The following is an 18,040-nucleotide window of genomic DNA, read 5'->3' as shown; positions in this document are numbered from 1 at the left end:
ATGTATTTAATATGCATTCTCATGTGCATGCTTAAATAACCCTCACTCCACAACCACTGACAGATAAATATGTTGCCAGTGCTCGAAATTCAGAGATAGGATTGGGCAAGACTACTTTTAAGATGCTTGCTTCAAATTTGCTAGGAAGATGAAAGCTAAAATTAACCACCTGATGCAGGTCACAACTCCAAACAATATTTATTTAACATTATGCCATATTATTAAAGATCAATTCAGCGCTTTAAAATACAAACCAGAGCGAACGACTGCGGAGACAAATGTTCTTCTTTGTTCACTCCTTCATCCTTGTTCTGAGGACACTTTGTTTCGATTTCAGTAGAGATCTTTAAAGAAGCTATGAGATTTTCAAATTCAGTGCAAGCCTGAGGAATAAGAATACACAGTTATACAATTGGTTCTAAAGCACTTTCATTCCAGCCCACCAAATGAGAGAACAAACCAATATGGATGCTTTTTAGAAAACCTATTCGTGAACAGATGTTTGACTTGATAAATTGGGTAAGATGCCTTGAATACATGATGTTTAGTAGCACCTAATGGTTATTAAATGTAACCCTTGAACTAATATGGGACTCCTTTAGAAATATTTAATCGTCTTTCTCTTGATGTCAGCGGTCATTATATTTTTGAAGTCTTTACATGTTTGTCAATCCAATTTGCCATACAATCAGACAGAGTTCACCATGTTCCTGGGGTTTAATCTGTTCAGTTTATGTTTGTGCGGAAGGTGGTCTTCTCTAGCCACCAATGAATAAGTTATTTACCTTTGAAAAATCTTTCTTGTGGATACTCAATGTAACAGCAGATTTCTTATCTTTCAAATACTATACAGACTCCAGATTGAATCCAGAAGAACAAGTTACTTACCTTCGGTAATGATACATCTGTAAGAAACATTAGTTAGTTAGATTCCTTACCTTAGAATATCCCCAGGCGTCAGGCTGGATCCGGCAAGATTTTTCGTCAGCAATACCCTTGCGCGGCGCTAGGAGTCATCTGCGGCTCCTCGTCTGTTATCGGCGTCGTGATCGGCGGGATGACGTCGAAGTACTTAGACGCCGCCCTCGCGGCAGTTCTTGTACATAGCTTTCCGCGCCAGGAACGCAGAGCCATGCAAGAAACCGACACTGGTGCCATGAATTTAGGGCCCTGAAAGGGATAACCTTAACCCTAGATATCAGTTTGCAGAACGGGGAGGATGGGTGGGGCGGTAAGGAATCTAACTAACTAATGTTTCTTACAGATATATCGTTACCGAAGGTAAGTAACTTGAGCATCTGAAAGAAACACGTTAGTTAGATTCCTTACCTTAGAATAGATACCCCAGCAATACCAACCCCGGTAGTGGGTCTGCGAACCAAGATCACACCAGGAAGTCCCGGAGAACGGAACGGCCAAAGAAGCCGTCTCTCAGGACTTGGCTGTCCAGGCAGTAATGCTTGGCAAACGTGTGCAGCGAGGCCCACGTTGCTGCCTGACAAATGTCCTGCAGAGGGACTCCCCATCCCAGGGCAGTAGTAGCCGCTGTGGCCCGAGTGGAATGGGCCTTCAGCCCCACAGGAGGTTCCTTCTTAGCCAAGGAATAACAGGCCTTAATGCACAAAACGACCCATCGAGAGATGGTCCGCTTGTGCACAGCCCGCCCCTTCTTAGCGCCCACGTAGCCAACGAAGAGTTGGTCGTCCACCCGGAACTGTTTCATGCGGTCCAGATAGAAGGAGAGCGCACATTTTGGGTCCAGACGGTGGAGCCTCTCTTCCTCTTTCGAGGGATGCGGAGGTGGAAAGAAGGTGGGCAGTGTAACAGACTGGCCGATCTGAAAGGTAGTAACCACATTAGTTAGAAAGGAAGTACGAGTCCTGAGAACAACCTTGTCCGGATGGACAGAGAGGAAAGGAGGTTTAGAAGAAAGAGCCTGGAGCTCCCTCACTCTTCTGGCAGAGGTGATGGCAACCAGGAAAGCAGTCTTAAGAGTCAGAAGACGAAGAGGACAATTATGAAGTGGCTCAAAAGGAGCGCACATCAGATAGGTTAAAACCAGGTTCAAGTCCCACTGAGGCATTACGAAAGGGACATGAGGAAACATGTGAGTAATGCCTTTAAAGAATCTAGCAACAGGGGACTTGCAAAGAGAAGGCTGATCAGGAAGCCGCAAGAAGGCAGAAACAGCTGAAAGATTTCACTTGAGGGTGCCCAGAGCAGAGCCCTGCTGGGCCAGGGAAAGAAGATAGAGGAGAACTTCAGAAAGATGGGTGGAAAGGGATTCCACAGCCTTTGCTGTGCACCATGCCACAAATTTGTTCCAACTGCAGGTGTATACCGTTTTAGTGGAGGGACGCCTGGCTGCCAGAATGACATCACAGACTTCAGGAGGCAAGTCAAATGGCATCAACTGTCGGCGCTCAATCTCCACGCATGGAGGTGGAGGCTGGGCAGGTTCGGGTGGAGGACAGTCCCCTGCGACAGAAGGTCCTCCTGAAGAGACAGTCGAATTGGGGGATCGATTGACAGACTGAGTAGCTCGGAATACCAGTATCTTCGTGCCCAATCCGGAGCCACAAGGATGACTTGGGCCCGGTCAGCACTCTGGGCAGAAGTGGTATAGGCGGAAAGGCGTACAACAGACTGCAGCTCCACTCGCGACGAAAAGCGTCTCCGAGCGAGTGCTGCCTAGGAAATTCCAACGCGCAGAACTGATGACATTGTGCGTTCTCTTCGGTGGCGAATAGATCTAACCAAGGCTCTCCTCACTGCCGAAACAGGCCTTGCGCCACGTCCGAGTTCAGACGCCATTCGTGATCCATCATGCACCGGCAGCTGAGTTCGTCCGCCCTGGAGTTCAGAGAGCCTGCCAGGTGTTGAACCACCAGGGTGATGCCCTGATGTTCTAGCCATGTCCAGAGGCGCAGAGCCTCCTGACAAAGGGTCCACGACCCCACCCCGCCCTGTTTGTTGCAATACCACACGACGGTGGTGTTGTCCATGAACACCTGCACCACACTTTCCCGGACAGAGGGAAGGAATGCCTGCAGTGCAAGTCGAATCGCCCGAAGCTCCAGAAGGTTGACATGGAGCCGGGATTCCACCGGAGACCAGAGGACTCTGATCTCCGCCTCTCCCAAGTGGCCGCCCCATCCCAGGAGGGACGCATCCGTCAACACTGTATGCTCCGGTTGGGGAAGGGAGAGGGAACTGCCCTCCGAGACCTGGACGTGATCCGACAGGTTGCCCTGATGCTGTGCCCACTGGAACTTCAGGTCCCACTTGTAAGAAAGTGGGTTTCTGCTGCAGTAAACCACCCCCCCTTTAATTGCCTGAAAGCTGATGCACTTTTCCTTGTTGTGCCCTGGGCTCCTGCCTATCAGGTGCCCAGGGCCTGTGTTCATTCCCTAAAAACTGCCTAACAGCCAAAACCCAAACTGGCAAACCCTGGCCACATGTCAGCCCCTGGTAAATGGTACCCTAGGTACCCCGGGCCTTGTGACCAGGGAAGGCCTCTAAGGGCTGCAACACTCACTGTGCCACCGTTAGAGGCCCTGTACCCTAACACACACACACTGCTCTTGCAGGCTGAGTGTCTGGGTACAAGACAAAACAAAGAATCGACATGGCACACATCCCTGTGTGCCATGCCCACCACCTATACTGCCCTGGCATACATCAGCCACCCCTCTAGCTGGGTGCCCTATGTCAGTGGTGTGGGCTTAGGAGCATGAGCCCTGTGCCCCTACAGTACCCAGGTCCATTCCTGGGCACTGTAAGTGCAGTGCTGCCATTTAAGAGTACATGGTGCTGAGAGCTCGTCAAACATGAACTCCCCAGCACCATAATGTCAACACTGAAGACTGAGAAGTTTGGCATCAAACTTCTCAGCACATTAAACCCGCACTGATGCCAGTGTGGGATTTAATATACCAAGCACCCCAGAGGGCATCTTAGAGATGCCCCCTGAAACCTAACCTACAATCCACGTCTGGTCTGAGAGGCTGCCTAGGCTGCCACACAGTAGACATGTTGCTGGACCCCTGGGTAGGAGAGCCCCTGCTCTCCTGGGTCTGCAACAATGCACATCCTGGGCGAGGTGCTGAATCTCCTCCCCCCGGATGGGCAGGGGGAAGCTTCAAAGGCATGCCGCCTCAGGCCACTGGCAGCCCCCACTCTGGCGGGAAGCCTGGCCGGAAACCCCAAATAAGGACAGGGGATGTGCCAGCCTGCCAACCCCACCCCTCAGGTGGGGGAGGCGAGGTGAAGCACATCTCCGGGCACTCGCCATCTTGAAGATGGGAAGCCCTGCCCAATCAGGACTAGGCTACTGCCCACCTCCCACAGGAGAGAGGCAGGATAGGGGGTGTACCGACCCCAGGACAGGGACCCATTGGTCCCTGTCCTTCACCTACCTGTAACACCCCTAAATCTAGTATTTAGGGCCACCCTGAACCTTCCTTCCCCAGATTCCAGATTCCGAAATACAAAGAAGAGCAAGAAGAAAGAAGACCTGCCCTGCAGCTGCTAAGAAGAGGAAGACACCAACTGCTTTGGCACCAGCCCTACCGGCCTGTCGACCCTCGAACCTGCTTCTGCTCCAACCCGGCATCTCTTGTGGCCAGCAACCTCACAAACCCCGGAGGACCTGGCTACCTTTTGGCTCCAAGCACCTGGGACTCCCATGAGTAGAGGCTCTACTCAAAATCTGCTTCTAATCCCTGGCATCAGCCCGGAACCGCGAACCCTTCACACTCTGCATCCGCCCAGCCTGGCCTGTGCCGGAGTGAACAAAGACCACGAGGACGACCCCACGGCGACTGTGACCCCGAGTCCGGCACCCAAGGACTTCCCTCGACGCTCCTGACGACGCCTGCAGCCTCAGAACCAGGTGCCCCCCAACCGCAATCAACAGAGGGTAAGATTTCCCGACACCAAAAGGCACCCCTGCACCCGGCGCCCCGCGGCCCCCTGTGCCCATCTCCGGGGTACCTACCTATCCTCCAACTACCCAACTTACCTCTCGAAGTGGTGGTGGCACCTGAAGAATCTTCGTCCCCGAGCTTGCAGTCTTTCTAAACCGGAGCTTTTCCATTGAAATCAATTGAGCGCCCGAAGGCTCAAAAGCACCCTGCACCCAGCCGCCTGAGTGGCCCTGGCAGTGTAACCTCTACACCTATCTACTTCCCCATTTGCCCTGAGCAAGTGACCAGGAGCCCAGTTCCCACAGCCGCGTGGCCTGCTAGTCAGCAGCCACCAACCAAGGCCCCACTGCCTCCCATAGGATAACATTGGGCCTAACTCTCTCTGCACCCGGCTGCCCCGTGCTGCTGAGGGTGTAACAACTGTACCTATCTGACCCTGGGAGACCCCTGAGTCTATGCCCAGAACCTTAACTCTGCCTGTCGAGTACTTACCTTTAAACCGATAACTCAATTTTCTCCATAGGAACATCCTGAAATTTCTTCAAAGTGTGGACTTTTCAAAACTTAAAATATTCACCAAAAATCAGCCGAGTAATGAAAACAAAAATACTCACCTGCTATTAGGTGAGCTCCCAGTGCTGGATCTTGGTACCCAGCACTGACTCTGAAAAATATTCACAACCGTACTTACCAGTAACCCAATTTTCTTCCATAGGAAACCATTGACTGTTTTTCTGTGAAATTTCTTCTGTGTCGATTTCTGCAAACTTTAAATATTCTTTAAAAATCGTATAAATTGTGAAAAAGTAATTACTCACCTGTTTTGCATAAAGGTCCCAGTACTGAGTCTAGGCACCCAGTACTGGATTACAAAAGTAACGAGAACATACTATACCTGCAACTTGAATTTTCTTCCATAGGGAATCATTGACTGTTTTCTATGAAATATTTTCTGTCAACTTTTAAAATAGCAAAATATTGTCTCAAAATCGTAACTAAGTCGACTTTTATCACTTGTTTCTAAGTACTGTCCCAGGACTGAATCTAGGATCCAGTCCAGGAATCACAAAAGTAATCCCAAAAGTAATCTATTGCAAATAACTTGAAACTTCCATTGAACTCAATGCATTATTGTGTTTAAAATTGTGTTGCCTATTGCAACCACTTGTAACTTTCTACAAAAGCCAATTGCATATTGAAAAAGTATCTATATAAAGCATCTCATTCTGAGAAAGTATATTTTAATACCTATTGTTGGTTCCAAAATAAAACAAGCATATCTTTTTTATATATAAACCATTGGCCTAGAGTTCAATTATTGAGTGTGTGAGACCATTTGCTGACTGAGTGTGTGCAACAAATGCTTTACACTGTCCTCTGATACTGCCTTACTGCTCAACCAAGCTACCACTTCAGAGAGTAAGGTTATATCTAACTTTAGCCTCTGCCAAACCTCTGGGGACTGTGGACTCCGTACACACTGTACCTATTGGGGAACAGTATATACAGAGCCACTTTTTCACACCATTTCAGAGTCTGCATATGCCATCTGGCATGTTGCACTAGCAGCATGCAAGAGGCCATCAGGCCCAGGAGCCGGAGGGTCATCCTGACCGAAACCCGGGATAGAGGCCTAAAGGTCGGAATCATAGCCTGAATATCCCGGACTCGCTGCTCAAGAGGATAGACCCGAAACTGCGTCGAATCCAGAACAGCTCCGATGAAGAGGAGCTTCTGAGAGGGGCTCAGGTGCGACTTCAGCACATTGATGGAGAACCCTAGCAAATGCAGGAGGTTGCCCGTAGTCTGGAGGTGGGAGACGACTGCCTGGAGCAAGACCAATGTCACTGTCAGTGAAATTGCTCTCTCTCCCTCGAAGCTCAACCATTAAGTGAGGCCTTCACCAAAGACCCTGCACTCTTGAGTGTTGGTGTTCGAGGCCCTCCTCCACCCGCAGGTTTCACCTGTGCCTCATCCCTGGTGGTCCAGTGGACCTCTGTCTCCATTCTCTTGCTTCGCTTTTTCTCTCCTTTTCACTCGTTTATTCCCTCATGTCTATATTCCGCCTTCACTCTTCTTCTGGGTCTTTCCTCCCTTTTTCACTCGTTTTTTTACCCTCATCTCAATCTCCCCATTTCACTCTCCTTTGTCCTCTGTCTTTCCTCCACTCTTTCTTGCACTTTTCTCTCTCTTTTTGCCTTTTTCCTTTCGCCTTTTTCAGCCTGTTTTCCCCCGCCGCTTCTGCCCCCGCAGCCCCTCCCCCCAGCACGATCAGTGTGACCAGCCCAATCCAGCTCCCCTTCCCGCCTCCCAGCTGTCCAGCCCTCCCCGACCCCTACCTAGTGGCGGCCGCACCGCCGGGGCGCCGAAGGCAAGCTCGTCTGCGCCCGTCTGCGACCCGACTGCAACCAGCACCAGGGACCCTGGATCTCTGCACCGCCAACACTACGACCCAGCGGCACTCCATGCTCTGAACCCAGGCCGCAACAACAACTGCATGCTAGCATCACCAGCCGACACCCACGGACCCTTCAGCTGTCACCGCTGCCGGCACACCTGCAGCACCACCAAGACCACTGACCCAGCGCAATCTGCCCGCAATCTGCCCGCAAGAACACAACCGAACCGAAGACCCTGCAATGCATCCTCCTCAACGTCCGATCCCTCCACAAACACGCCACTGAAATCTGGGACCTCCTCGACAGCACTACCCCGGACGTAGCATTCTTTACCGAAACCTGGACCGGACATCGCCATTGCCATTCCCCAAGGATAGGATACATGATCTCCAGGAAGGGCCGCCCCACCCGCCCGGGAGGAGGAATCGCCATCGTCCACAAATCCACCCTCTGCCTGAGCACACTCCCTGACGAGCCCACAGACTTGATGTAACACCTTCACTGCAAGATACTGGCCAGCCCTACCACCACCCCTCGAGGAACCCTCATCTACCGACCCCCTGGACCCCGCGGACTTTTCGCCAACTCCATCACAGACATCATCTCGCCGTATGCCATCGCGTCCACCAACTACATCCTACTGGGAGACCTCAACTTCGACCTCAGCAACCAACTGGACCCCAGCACGACATCCCTCCTGGACAACTTCCACAACATTGGACTCCGCCAGATTTTGACCGAACCCATGCACTCAGCACGACACACCCTTGACCCCTCTTCACAACAGGAAACTCCATCACCTTCAGCCACACCACGAACTCTCATGGACTGACCATCGATTCGTCCACTTCACCTTCAGAACACCCACCATCCACAGACACCAGCACCTGCTCCCACGAAGAGACTGGAACATTATCACCGACGACCAGCTAACCTCATCACTCAGCAACTTCACCCCAACTATCACGGAAAACGACGACGCCAACACCGCAGCCCGAACCATGCACAGGGGCCACGCAAACCATATACTAAGTAAGTGGTATAAGGACCACTGTCACGGAAATAGAATAGGCCTAGGCCATCGCTGGGGCTACACTACACTAGCGTTAGTTAGGAAGTGGGAGGCCCACGGGATTCGTGTGCAGAGTGGAAACACTCACGCGTAATGTGTAAAAGTCACTAGCAATAGTACAGTTTAGAAAACGATATATTTAGGACACTTCCGGAGTAGCTAGTAAGTCGAGACTGGAAAACTAGACACTAGGATAGTCACTATCCTGATGAGCACCGGAGTACCCAAGTTACCTAGCCCACAGGCTGCGGGTGCACAGGGGTGAAGTTGCGTCGGTTTTCGTCGTCGACTCCTATGGATGCCTGAAGAAAGATGCTGACAGGCAGTCAGTGAAGAGTGTCCGGTGGATCCCAAGGCTGGGATCAAGAAGAGAGGAGACCTGCAAGCAGAAGGGACAGAGTCAAGGTCACTAGCCAGTGACCACGTGGAACCAGGAAGGAACCAGGCGATGTCGTGAAGATTGCAGGTGAAGGTGAAGCTTGTCGCTGCAGCCAGGAGGACCAGGAAGCGTCGAGGACGACCAGGAGGCAAGCTGTCCCACGAAGGCTCTTGCTGTCGGCGGCGTCGAAGTTGGACTAGGACTCACCAAGCCTTGGCAAGCGGAACCCACGAAGAACGGAGGACTTGCTTCTGGTGCAGACCAGGAAGGTCTGGGGTGCTTCTTCTTTGCAGAGAAGCGGGAGCCAGTCTGGAGGAGCCAAACCAGCGCAGAAGATTTCAGGGTGCGTCGTCACAAAGGCCACTAGCCAGCGGGCAAGCAACCGGACAGACGCGGCAAGCAGGAAAATGCAGAAGGGCCCCACGCAGGACTCGTGGAGTGTGGGGGGCTGATCTTCGGTGCAGATGATGCTTGGGGTTGGGGCTTCTCAATCCCCGGTGCACAACTTCGAGGGTGCCTCAGAAGCTGCGCTTGAAGTTACTAGCCACTTTTCCCAGGTAGCCGGTCCCACGTCGCTCGTCGCCTCCACGGATCTCAGCTCTGCTGTGGATGTGGATCAGGGTCGGAGAAGTCTGGAAGTCAAGGCTCTGGTCGGGCTCTGCAGTCGGTTCCTCGTAGAACGTGGGCAAAGCAAAGGGTAGTCTCTTGATGGTGCCTGTTTGCACAGGGTAGCCACTCCTTGGCCACAAGGGAGATTCTTCAGTCTTCTTCTTTCGTCGAATGTCGAAGGTCCAGAGTTTCTGTTCAAGTTTGCAGGTTCAGGATAATCTAAAGTCTTGAGGCCCAACTCCCACTCTTATACTAATCTGGGGGGCTGGGATACCTGCTAGGTCACGCCTTATGGGTGGGACCTGGGAGGGGGTGGTTACACCCACTTCCCTTTGTCCAGTTTCGCGCCAGAGCTGGGGCTGGAGTGCCCCAGCGCCGGTTTGAACTGGACTATGCAAGGAACACCTTGTGTGCCCCAGGCATGTCTCATTCCTTTCAGCCCACCCTGCCCCAATACACTAAAGGCTGTCTGGGGAGGTGCTAGCACCTCCCCAAGCAGGAAACCTATTGTCCAGGCCTCCCTGGCTGGGATCACTCCCAGCTGCAGGAGGTCAGACTTGTGTCGTGGCAGCAGCATCCATTTTGTGATGCTGAGGCTTTGGTCAGAGGCTAACAGTGAAGTATGATTTTAACATGTCTTTCCCTCTAGAAGGGGGGAATAATATCCTCATGTCCAGAAATGGCATGGGGGTATTATTCCACAGTGTTAGACACCTTACACGACATGTTTTGATAAAGCCAAACCATAGTTACCATAACCGTCTAAGATTATAAGGCACTTTAAGAGTATATGGTAGGCTATATCATAGAACAGCTATAAGGACTTGGTTACGAAAGCTGCAGACAGGCTCAGCTCATGCTAGAGCACCATCTCACATGTTACCAAGCACTCTGCCTCCAGGATTGTTAAGGCCTGCCATAGGAGTGACTGATAGGTACACATGTGTCTATATGTAAGTTAGGTATAGGAATACTACACCTAAGCAAGGGGTGATTACACGACCTTGCCCCAGCTGAGTGATCAGCCAGTTGTGTCAAAATGGAAGGCCAGGCCAGGGGTGGCATAATACATGCTGCAGCCCCTGGTAGGCCTAGGGTACACCTATGCCCTGGGTACCTAGGGTACACTGTACAGGGGCCAATTAGGTGATCCTATCCAAATGGGTTATGCACCTAAAGTACATAGTATTAATTTAGAGAGAGAAGAGCAGGGCTGTGGGTCTGATTAGCAGGCCCACAGCCACATCTAAGTCGAAAACCAGTAAAGCAAAAGCAAAAAGTGGGGGTGAACATAGAAAGCAGACCCTACTCTCCTACACGTTTTCCACCACAAAATCAAGAGCATCTACGATAACTTCGATGAAGGCAACCAACACACTAAACCCTCACCAACCACCCTGAAGCCAGCGATCAAAAACTGGACAGCCCTCACCACTGAAGACGATTAAGTCAACCCACTCCGGGGCCCCCACGGACCTCTGCCCCCACGGACCTCTGCCCCCACCACATTTTCAACAGAGCTGCCGACACCATCGCACCGCCACACCATCAACCGCTCCCTGGCAACAGCCACATTCCCTGACGACTGGAAACATGCTGAGATCAACCCCCTCCCGAAGAAACCCTCGGCGGACCCTACTGACCTCAAAAACTACCGACCCATTTCCCTGCTCCCGTTCCCAGCGAAAGTCATCGAGAAAGCCAACAGCCAACTCGCCACATTCATCGAAGAGCACAACATCCTCGACTCCTCCCAATCCGGCTTCAGAAAAAACCACAGTACGGTAACCGCCCTCCTCGCAGCAACAGACTACATCCGTACCTTACTGGAGAAACAGCAGTCCTCCTCCTCCTCGACCTCTCAGCGGCTTTCGACACAGTCTCTCACCACACCCTAATACGCAGACTCCACAACGCAGGGATCCAAGACAAGGCCCTTGACTGGATCCGCTCCTTCCTCTCCGGCAGAACGCAGAGGGTCAGACTCCCCCCTTTCCGCTCGGACCCTGCACATACCACCTGCGTAGTCCCCCAGGGGTCCTTCCTCAGCCCTACGCTCTTCAACGTCTACATGGCTCCGCTCGCCCCGATCGTCACAACCTACGGACTCAACATTGTGTCATACGCAGACGACACCCAACTCATCCTCTCCCTATCCAACAAACCCAACAACGCCAGACAACTTTCGAGAAGGCATGGAAGCCGTCGCCAAATGGATGAAAAACAGCTGCTTACAACTAAACACCAACAAAATGGAATTACTCATCATGGGCCCAAACCCAGACGCCTGGAACGACATCTGGTGGCCCCCCGCCCTCAGAAGCCCGCCCACCCCCAAGGACCACGCATGCAACCTGGGAATCATCCTGGACTCAGATCTCAAAATGGACCGCCAGATCAACTCCGTCTCGTCGTCCTGCTTCCACACTCTCCGCCTCCTATGTAAGACCTTTAAATGGATCCCCCTCGAACACAGAAAGACCGTCACTCACGCCCTGGTCACCAGCAGGTTCGACTACGGCAACGCACTCTATGCCGGAATAAACAAAAACCTCACTTGCAAGCTACAGAGCATCCAAAACGCCGCTGCGAGACTGGTCCTCAACCTGCCAAGACACTGCCACATCTCCTAGCACCTGCGCACACTCCACTGGCTCCCCATCGAAGCTAGAGTCACCTTCAAGATGCTAACCCACGCTCACAAGGCCCTCCACGACACCGGACAAGCATACCTGAATAGCCGACTCAAATTCCACGCACCCCAAAGGACCCTACGATCAGCCCAGCTCTCCTATGCCGTGGTCCCCCGCACCAGAAAGACCAGGTCCGCTCCTTCTCCTTCCGCGCGGCCAGAGCCTGGAACGACCTTCCGCTCCACCTCAGACAGATAACATCGTTCCCCATCTTCGCAAGAAACCTAAAAACCTGGCTCTTCGACAGACCCCCTCCTTGATGGACTGGAACCTGCGACCCCCCCCCACACCTTGAGACCCTTACGGGTGAGTAGTCACGCTTAACACATTTGATTTGGGGCTAGCCCGCCTTCAACAACCAGTCGTCGAGATAGGGGAAGACTGGAACTCCTAATCTGCGCAGATGAGCTGCGACCACCTTCATCACGTTCGTGAACACCCGAGGGGCACTGGTAAGGCCGAAGGGGAGCACGGCAAACTGAAAACGCTCATGGCCTACCATGAACCGCAGGTAACGCTGGTGGGCCGGCAGGACAGGAATATGAAAATATGCGTCCTACAAGTCCAACGTTACCATCCAGTCTCCAGGGTCGAGAGCAGCCAAAACCTGAGCCAGAGTCTACATCTTGAACTTCTCCTTCCGGAAGAAGCGGTTGACGTTCCTGAGGTCCAAGATGGGGGCGCAGGCCCCCTTTCTCCTTCTTGGGGACCAGAAAGTAGTGGGAATAACAACCACGTCTTACTTCTGGCCCAGGAACGCGCTCGATGGCCCCCTTGGCCAAGAGGGCCGTGACTTCCTGCTGGAGAAGCCCAAAATGGTCCCCCGACATGCGGTGGAACTGAGGTGGCATGGCTGGAGGGGCAGACTCGAAGGAGAGGGAGTAGCCCCTTCGGACGATTTGCAACACCCACCTGTCCGAGGTAACGGAACGCCAGTGGGGGAGGTGTTGGAAAATCTTGCCGCCCACCGGCATGGGGTGTGCCCCAAAGCTCGGACTAGGAAGGCTTTGAAGCGGATGCTGCAGAAGCGGAGGTGGACTGACCCGCACGCTGGCCCCCTTGTCCCGCCGCAGCGGGAACCACGTCCGCGCTGAGGTTGGTTCTGCGCAGGCTTCTGGCTGAACGAACGTGTCGGGGTGCCCCTTCCGTAGCCACAAAAGGAACAGAAAGCAGACGTGGCCGGGCGCGTGGCGGAGAGACCCAAGGACTTGGCCGTAGCCCGGGAATCCTTGAAACGCTCCAGCGCACTATCTGCCTTATCGCCAAACAGGCGAGTACCATCAAAGGGCATGTCCATAAGAGAACTTTGAACATCCCCTGAAAACCCAGTGGACCGCAACCAGGCGTGGGTACGGAGAGCCACTGTCGTGGAAATCGCCCTACCAAGTGAGTCCGCTGTGTCCAGTCCACACCGGATGGCGAACTTTGCGCATTTTTCCCCTCAGCAACAGCTTGGGAAAGCACTGTCTGAACCTCCTCTGGACACTGAGGCAGCACCTGCGCAACCATGTCCCACACAGAGTGGGAGTAGCAGCCCAAGAGGCATGCGGTGTTCACCGACCACAGCCCTAAGCTGGCAGATGAAAACAGTTTCTTGCCAAACTGTTCCAGCTTCTTGGATTCCTTATGGGAATGCGCTTTGGCAAGTGGAGGCCTGGATGACCAGGCTCTCCGGAGTTGGTGGGTTGTCAAAAAAGCAGGGTCACCCAGGGCCGGGCGATGACTCCTGGCTACATTTTTATCCACGGGAACTCCCGTGGCTGGTCTAGACCAGGTGCCCATGAATACGTCAGTCAACGCCTCATTGAATGGTAGCAGGGGCTTGCCGCCGGCTGAAGTACTTCAGTGAGGAGATTCGTTTTGAGGGTCACCGTAGGCAGGTCAAGGGCCTCAGCTGGTCTACGGAGCACCATAGTGTATGTGGCACCCTCCTCCATAGCCACAGCAGGAGGAGAAAGAAAACCAGGGTCAGAGGAGAGGTCAAGACCACCTGCATCCTCCAACTCTTCTGTCCATTCCTGTTCCGACCCACACTGCCGTGCGAGAGTGTCCTCAGACTCCTCCCAGTCGTCCCCTTCTTGCACTGCCCGTGGAACAGGCGGTGGGGAGGGATAGGGGAATAAAAATGGTCGAACGGCTTCAGGAACTACGCCAGTCGAGCTCCGTGTCCCAATTAGGGTCACAACCAGGAACAAAATTGTCCGGGAAACCGGGCAGGGGCGGTGGTGGAATGATGGAACCCACTGCGGCGCTGGGAACGGAGCCACGGGTGGTGTCGGGGCCCGAGCCGCCGGCGGAGGGCCTTGCGGCACCGGAGCCACCGGCAGAGGACCTTGCGGTGCCGGGGCCGGAGCAGCCAGCGGCAAGGGAGAGCCCTCAGCTCGGACCGCGGGGCCCGAAGGCGCGCCGGAGGGAGCCCCAGGCCTGAAAAGGCGTTTCATGGCAGCAAAGAGATCTTGCACCTGGGCCAGAGTCGCCGACGGACCTGGATAAGGTGGGTAGGCCGCGGGACTCACAGGCTCCAAAGGAGCCGCGGGGCAGGTACCCCCGGCCCCCTCGTCCTGAAACCGACGGGGGGGGGACTAGGGAAAGCGAAAACGCTTCTTCGACAACTCCTTAGGACGTCTCTTACCCGATTCAGAGTGTGAAGACTTCGACCCCAAGGAGCGATGACGATGGCTCCGCGGTCAGTCCCTCGATCGACCCCTTGACCTCGAACGACGACTGCCTGGCCTCCAGCAGATTACGTGACCGCTCCTGTAAGGCCTTCAGAGCCATGGCCAGACAGTCGGAACATGACCGGGAGTCATGGTCGCGCCCCAGACAGTAGAGGCAGATGCCATGGGGGTCGGCCACCGGCATCGTACGGAGACAGGCCCCGCAGGATTTAAACCCAGGCATTCCTACGTGGCACCAGGAGTCAAAGACTCAAAAATGAAAGACAAAAAGTCACAAAAGTTAGTCAAAAAGTGACTAGGGTACGTGCTTTAACCGGATCTGCGCTTGCTGGCGAGGAAAAAGAAAGAACTGACATCAGCGCGCATGGGTGGAGTCTAAATAGTCTCGGTGACGTCATCTCGGAGCATACGACGCCAGTGACGGACGCGGAGCCGCACAATGCCACATTTCGACGCGCAGGGGTACTGCTGACTAAAACTTTCCGGATCCAGTCTGGCGCCTGGGGATATTCTAAGGTAAGGAATCTATCACTAACGTGTCTCTTTCAGATACAAGTAGCATGTTCTGAACATTTACAAACTTACACAAACTCCTGCCAACTTAATCTACCCTGAAAACTGAAACACTCCATGCTTACCTCCAATATTAGAGTAGTTATTCAAGCTCTGATTTGCTCATTCACATATTGTGTAATAGGATGCCGGCTGACCTCCCAAAAACTGAAGCAATTTCTCTCAAATGTAACTTACTTGTTTCAGCCCACCTCATCAAAGGTGCAAATAAATCGAATCACATCACTCCCATTCTAGGAGACATACAACGGCTTCCTCTTGAAACCAGAGTTCACTTCAAAATGAAGTGTCTCCCAAAAAGTACTACATCTCAGCATAATAAGACATCTGAAAGATGAAGGTAGCATCAAGAACCTGTCCATACTTCTAGAAATTCCAAAAAGATCAAACCAGGTCTTCTGTCAAACACAAAGATGCAGAAAGGTTTAATAGAGGTGCTTAAACTCAAACCTAACTTGAACTTCTCACAAAAAGCTCTGAAATTTCACATATTCAGAGTTGACCTTAAGGACTAATTTAATTGCCCTACTACCTATTAGCTAAGTTAGCCTACACTACTACTGTTGAATTTCCTTTCCAGGACATTGTTACCAGTCAAGAGTTTTTGCCAGGTGCATGCTTCACAAAAATCTTTAATGAATAAATGAAATAAAAATACACATTTGAGGCATACTGGTAGCAAAAGGGAGGTGCCTGGAATCATGGATTCCACCTGTCACCCAAAGGTGCAAAATGTTTATTAACACTTTAGAAGCACCCGACCCCAGGCTACGCTCTCCAAACGAGATAGCTTTTGAAACCATTTGAAATCTGTAATACAACAGTGCCCAGAAGATACACCCCCAATTCCTAATCAGTTATTTTAAACACTCACACCACTGTAATGATATAACCTTATAATGATTTTCTTGTAATGATGTTGTCACACCAAGAGCTAATTAGGCATAATTACACATTTTGTAACTTATGAAAGGCACAAATGATAATCAATGTATGTCTAGATGCATTAGAAAGTGTTTTACCTTTTCGGGTGTGTTGATATTGCATGCATTCTGTTGGTCTTCTGCAAGGTTTATATTTTCATTCCTTTTTAAAAGTCGAAAGTTCTGCTTTGAAAAATCTGGGAGAGGCTGATAAAGGGAATTATCTCATTAATGTGACTGAAACAAAATAAACAGTATGTAACAAAACCTCTCTAGGCAAAATGCAGAAATCAAACTAGAGCAAAATGAACATCGATTATTCTGTCAGCAGTGACCCAATGTATACATGACCCCAAACTGATGGATTATCATTTTCCTTAGGCTATACACATTTAGCTATAAAGGTTAACAGAGTTTAATCTAAATTGTCTGTTCTGCTTAATTTTCTTAGGCTCTTACTTAATCTTAACTTGTATTATCACAAGGCTTCTTGACAAAGTAAAACAAATAATAGCTGCAGCAAGCAATAAGGATGCACATTACAGATACAGAACTCTTCTACAGAAGCTCCAAACCATCCAGAGCACCGTTGCCAGACTCGTCCTCGGGACACCAAGGCACGAACACATGACCCAACACCTACGAGACCTCATGGGGCTCCCCGTTGAGAAGAGAGTCACCTTCAAATTGCTCACCCATGCCTACAAATCCCTCCACAACATAGGTCCCAAATATCTCAACGAGAGAGTCTCCTTCCACGTACCCAAGAGGAACCTCTGCTCTGCCGACCACGCCCTGGCAGAGACCCCCCCCCACATCCGCAGAAGCCGAGCAGGCGGAAGAGCCTTCTCCTACATCGCAGCCAAGACCTGGAACTAGCTTCCAGGGAACATCAGACGCTCCCCAACCCTGCACATGTTTAGGAAGAACCTCAAGACCTGGCTCTTCGACTGAAACCGGAGCTGCCCCCCCCCCCCCCCCCCCCAAGCGCCTTGAGACCCTCACAGGTGAGTAGCATGCTTTAAAAACCCCTGATTGATTGATTGATTGAGATACAATCCTGTATATGGGATAAATATTCACAACCATATTTGTTCCTGCTAAGAGCGAGAACACAGTCAATAGCAGCCAATCACCCTTGACAAGGAGATTCTCAGGGAAAGGCAAGCTGTGAAACAATTGAAAAAACTAAAAAAGATGATTGTTAAGGCAAGCATCACAACATACTCTTCACTCATGGCATCACACAGAGGAACTGCCACAACATATTCCACTTCACTACAAGCTCATTTGGAAGACTAGGTTCAGAAGCACAGTCTGACCAGAGCACCTGCAGCTACTGACACACGAGGCCAACACCTAATGGGATCACAGTCCGTAAGAAACTGAATTCAGAGGCGTGAAAGCTCTTTGCGACTTGCACTATCACCACATCATCAACTTGAACCTACTCTTAACTCTTGGAGCGCCAAAAAACTTGTGCTCAAATAGACTTCCCAAATCATTGAGATAACTGAACCATAACTTATTCGGATTATAGCTGATTTGCAAACGACCATAGGGTCCACTGATGGAAAATAATTCCATCAAAGGTTCTCAGAGCTATTTGACAAAGTGGATTCTCTCAAAGCCTCATGAAAACATCACTTATATTGGAAGATGTGCTGGCTGTCCTCAGATTTAAAACTGCAAAAACAATAACTAGAACCATACAGTCCCTGGGGAAAACAGGCACCATTAATGTAAAACATCAAATACACAGGCAGTAGAAAAGAAGACAATGTAA

The 18,040-nt window shown here is 51.5% G+C and overlaps 1 protein-coding gene across 1 annotated transcript in view; it reads right to left on the bottom strand.

The window, feature by feature from the left end:
* Positions 1-18,040, bottom strand: part of XRN1 (5'-3' exoribonuclease 1) — a 1,184,094-nt gene that overhangs the window by 216,356 nt on the left and 949,698 nt on the right. Inside the window, exons 35-36 of the mRNA XM_085633624.1 lie at positions 16,354-16,461; positions 255-383 (exon numbers count right to left, since the gene is read on the bottom strand). Of these exons, the coding sequence (XP_085489750.1) occupies positions 255-383; positions 16,354-16,461 (237 nt within the window). The remainder of the gene's footprint in view (positions 1-254; positions 384-16,353; positions 16,462-18,040) is intronic.

The sequence above is a fragment of the Triturus cristatus genome, chromosome 11 (genome assembly GCF_964204655.1).
Source record: "Triturus cristatus chromosome 11, aTriCri1.1, whole genome shotgun sequence".
NCBI classification, from domain to species: Eukaryota; Metazoa; Chordata; class Amphibia; order Caudata; family Salamandridae; genus Triturus; species Triturus cristatus.
Note: the sequence above shows the minus strand (reverse complement) of the source record. Positions and strands in the feature narration are given on the sequence as shown.